General features: G+C 68.6%; 2 protein-coding genes across 2 annotated transcripts in view; both read left to right on the forward strand.

Annotated features, from left to right (window-relative positions):
* Positions 1 to 622: 622 nt before the first annotated feature.
* On the forward strand, positions 623 to 1,348 carry MNEG_13587 (hypothetical protein; the record flags this gene model as incomplete). Its single annotated transcript, XM_014037939.1, has 1 exon — positions 623 to 1,348. The coding sequence occupies one exon, from the start codon at positions 623 to 625 to the stop codon at positions 1,346 to 1,348; it is 726 nt and encodes a 241-aa protein (XP_013893393.1).
* Positions 1,349 to 2,514: 1,166 nt separating this feature from the next.
* Positions 2,515 to 3,134, forward strand: part of MNEG_13588 (hypothetical protein) — a gene marked incomplete at both ends in the record, with an annotated part of 1,883 nt that continues 1,263 nt past the window's right edge. The window contains one exon of the mRNA XM_014037940.1: positions 2,515 to 3,117. Coding sequence (XP_013893394.1) covers positions 2,515 to 3,117 — 603 coding nt within the window. The remainder of the gene's footprint in view (positions 3,118 to 3,134) is intronic.

Consider the following 3,134-nt stretch of genomic DNA (forward strand, 5'->3'; position numbering starts at 1 on the left):
AGGCTGCCTTCATCCCGCGCAAGCTGGAGGAGGTGGCGCACTACGAGAGGGACAGGGAGGCGCTGGCGGCGGGGAAGAAGGGGCGGTGCGGAGACGGGGCTGTCTGGGGCAAAATTGTGTGTGTGTGTGTGTGTGTGTGTGTGTGTGTGTGTGTGCGCGCGCGTGCGTGTGTGTGTGTGTGTGTGTGTGTGTGTGTATGTGTGTGTGTGTGTGCGACGCGCGAATGCGCGTGTGTGCGCGTGCGGCAAGGCGTTTGTATCACTGGTCGGATGTCGTAACACGGCAGGCGGCGAGAGGTGTTGGAGAAGCACGGGAGGCTCGCACGCGCAGCAGATCGGGGCGCGGTACCGCTCTGGTCCCTGCAGACGAGGCAGGCAGCGCCTCGTTTCGCTCGTCCCCTCTACCCGCCGCCCCTCCCCTTCAATCACAGACCACTCTCATCCTATCCACAGCATGTGTGCGACCTCGCGTACCGCGTCGCTGCCATCTGCCCCCCAGATTACCCCATGCACGTCCCAACAACCAATGCACGCGCGCCCCCCTGCCGACCCAGGTGGAGGGCCTGTACTATCAATCCATCACGGGCATGGCGGCCGACCTATCTGGCCCGCGCAGCGAACCCATGGCCCTGCAGCAGCGGCGCGAGAAGCAGCAGCAGCAGCAGCAGCAGCAGCAGCAACAGCAGCAGCAGGAGCAGGAGGAGGGAGCTCCGGCGCCGACGGGCGCGCCGAAGCGGGGCGGCGCGGCGGCGGCGGGCGTGGCGGAGGGGGGCGCGGCGGGGAAGGTGAAGCCCAAGGCGGGGAAGGGGCCGAGTTTCATGGCGTTCCTGCCAAAGGCGGAGGACCAGGGGCCGACGCTGGCTGTGGCTGCCACACACACGTCGGCAGTAAAGGCGGGGCCACCCAAGGCGGTCGCTTTTGCGCCGGTAGAGGCAGGGAGCGCCGACGGCGCGGTCGCGGGTCCAAGCGCAAGCGCGGGCGCGGGCGCGGCCAGCGTGGCGGAGGCCGGGCAGGAGGCGCAGCAGCGAGGGGCCCGGCGGCGGCAGCGGCCGTCCGCGGGTGACGGCGGCGGCGCCGCCGCCGGCCCCGCCAGCGGCCCTAGCAGCGGCTCGGACGGCAGCGGCAGCGAGAGCGACACCGAGAGCGGCAGCGGCAGCGACAGCGACAGCGGCGGCGAGGGCGAGGGCGACGGGCGGGCTGACAAGGCGCCGCGGGATAGGGAGGCGGAGCGCGAGGCGCGGAAGCTACATAAGAAGGAGACAAAAGAGGCCAACAGGGAGCGTCGCAAGAGCAAGATGCCCAAGCATGTCAAAAAGGCGCACAAGAAGAAGGCCCACAAGAAGAAGTGATGGGCGAGGGCTGCGGCGCGGCAGCCGTGGGGGTTTGGCAGTTGGGCGGTTGGGTTGCGCGCGGTGCGGCCGGGGGCCATTGGGTGCCCCTGCAAGGCCCGAGCCGAGCAGCAGCGCACACGTGCCCGTTGTAAGCTGAGTCAAACGTGCACGGAACGTGATGGTGCTGGCAGTTGCCTGGGGGCTGCAGCTGTAATCCTCATGCTGGCGGCTTCTGTGTGGGTTTGGCAACACCTTGTGTGGGGCGGGACAACGGCCCCTGCAAGGCGACAGTCTGGACACACCTGCCGCGTCTTGCAAGCTGATAGAACTAGTCCTTGTCTGAATGCTACTGCATGGCAGGGGCAATCCCCTCACGAGCTCGACACAGGCAGCAAGCCAGGGCCACTGCAGCAGCAACCGGCGTCAGTTGATGGTGATGGCTCAGCTGGGGCCTTGAAGCTGCCAGACTGGGCATACCATAATCAAAATGGGCAAGTACCATGATCAAAATCCCATGCTCCTGTCAGGCGTAGGGTTATGAACAACACTGCTTGAGCACGCGGTCACACCGGCCTAGCGACCAGTTCGAATTTAGACGGGTTACACCCGTGAGGGCTTGACAATGTTATGGTTTCAGGTGCTTGCATACTGATATGCGTCAAAATACGGTATTCAAGCCCCTCTGCTCGTTGGCCGTGAAAGCCGGGGCTCCGCGGTGCACCCCTGCCAACGGCTGCACCTCCTGTTACCCCGTGCAAGTTGCGACACTTCTCTGGTTGTTTGTCAGCCTCTGGTTCTAAAAGTTTCGTGTGGTTTATCTGGGATGGACTCGGCAGTTCTCCTGTGTGCCATGATGGTGCTGCTTTCGGGTGAGTTGAATGAGCGTTCAACGGGCATTCGTGCTTCGCAGTCAAGAGCATTGCATCCTTGACGATTGATTCCCTGGCCACCCGTGACATGCACGCTGACGTCGCGGTGCGGACCACTTGCCGTGCCCGGGCACATGACATGCATGCTTTGCTGCCCCTGCCCCTGACACACACATGCCGGCTGCCCAACCCGCAATCGCCCTTGCAACAGGCTGCCATGCCCGCCAGCTGCAGCAGGTGACTGTCGTGCCTGCCGCCAGGCCGCCACTTGCTGCGCCTGTTGTGACGGCCGATCCAGCCACAGCGACAGCCGCAATGCTGACCGCCGCCGTGGGCCCGGCCGCGGCCACCCTCGCGCAGCCCGCCCCCGCCACAGCAGCAGCGCCTGCAAAGCCCGCCGTCACCCCAGCAGCCGCCGCCCCAGCCACCGCTGCAGCAGCCCCCGCCGCCGGCGCCGCCTCTGCCGCGCCCACGGCCGCCGCGGCCCCCGACGCCCCAGGCGCATCGGCGCCCGCCGCGGCTGCGGCGCCCCCGCAGCAGATCTTCTCCCCCTCCCTCCCAGGCCTCGCCCTCGGCGCCTCCGGTGCCGCCGCCGGGCCCGCCGCGGCTGCGGCGCCCGCGGCGCCCGCGGCCCCCCCGCCGAAGAACGTCTGGGAGCAGCTCGATGGTACCGTGCCCGTTCCCAAGGCCGCCGCCGCCGCCGCCAAGCCAGCGCCGGCCGCGGCGCCCTCCGGGATGCCCGCAGCCGCCAACGGCTGGATCGTGGAGGGCGCGGCGCCGCCGCAGCCGCCTGTGGATCCGACGGCGGTCTACAGCACCGCCCGCGCCGCACCCGCGAGCAGCGAGCAGGGCATCGCCGCGCGCCAGCAGGGGCTCGTGCAAGACGCCGGCGCCGCGGCCGCGGCGCCGGCGGCGGCGGTGGCCGGCGGGCAGGG

This window comes from Monoraphidium neglectum, assembly GCF_000611645.1.
Source record: "Monoraphidium neglectum strain SAG 48.87 unplaced genomic scaffold scaffold03921, whole genome shotgun sequence".
Lineage (NCBI taxonomy): Eukaryota > Viridiplantae > Chlorophyta > Chlorophyceae > Sphaeropleales > Selenastraceae > Monoraphidium > Monoraphidium neglectum.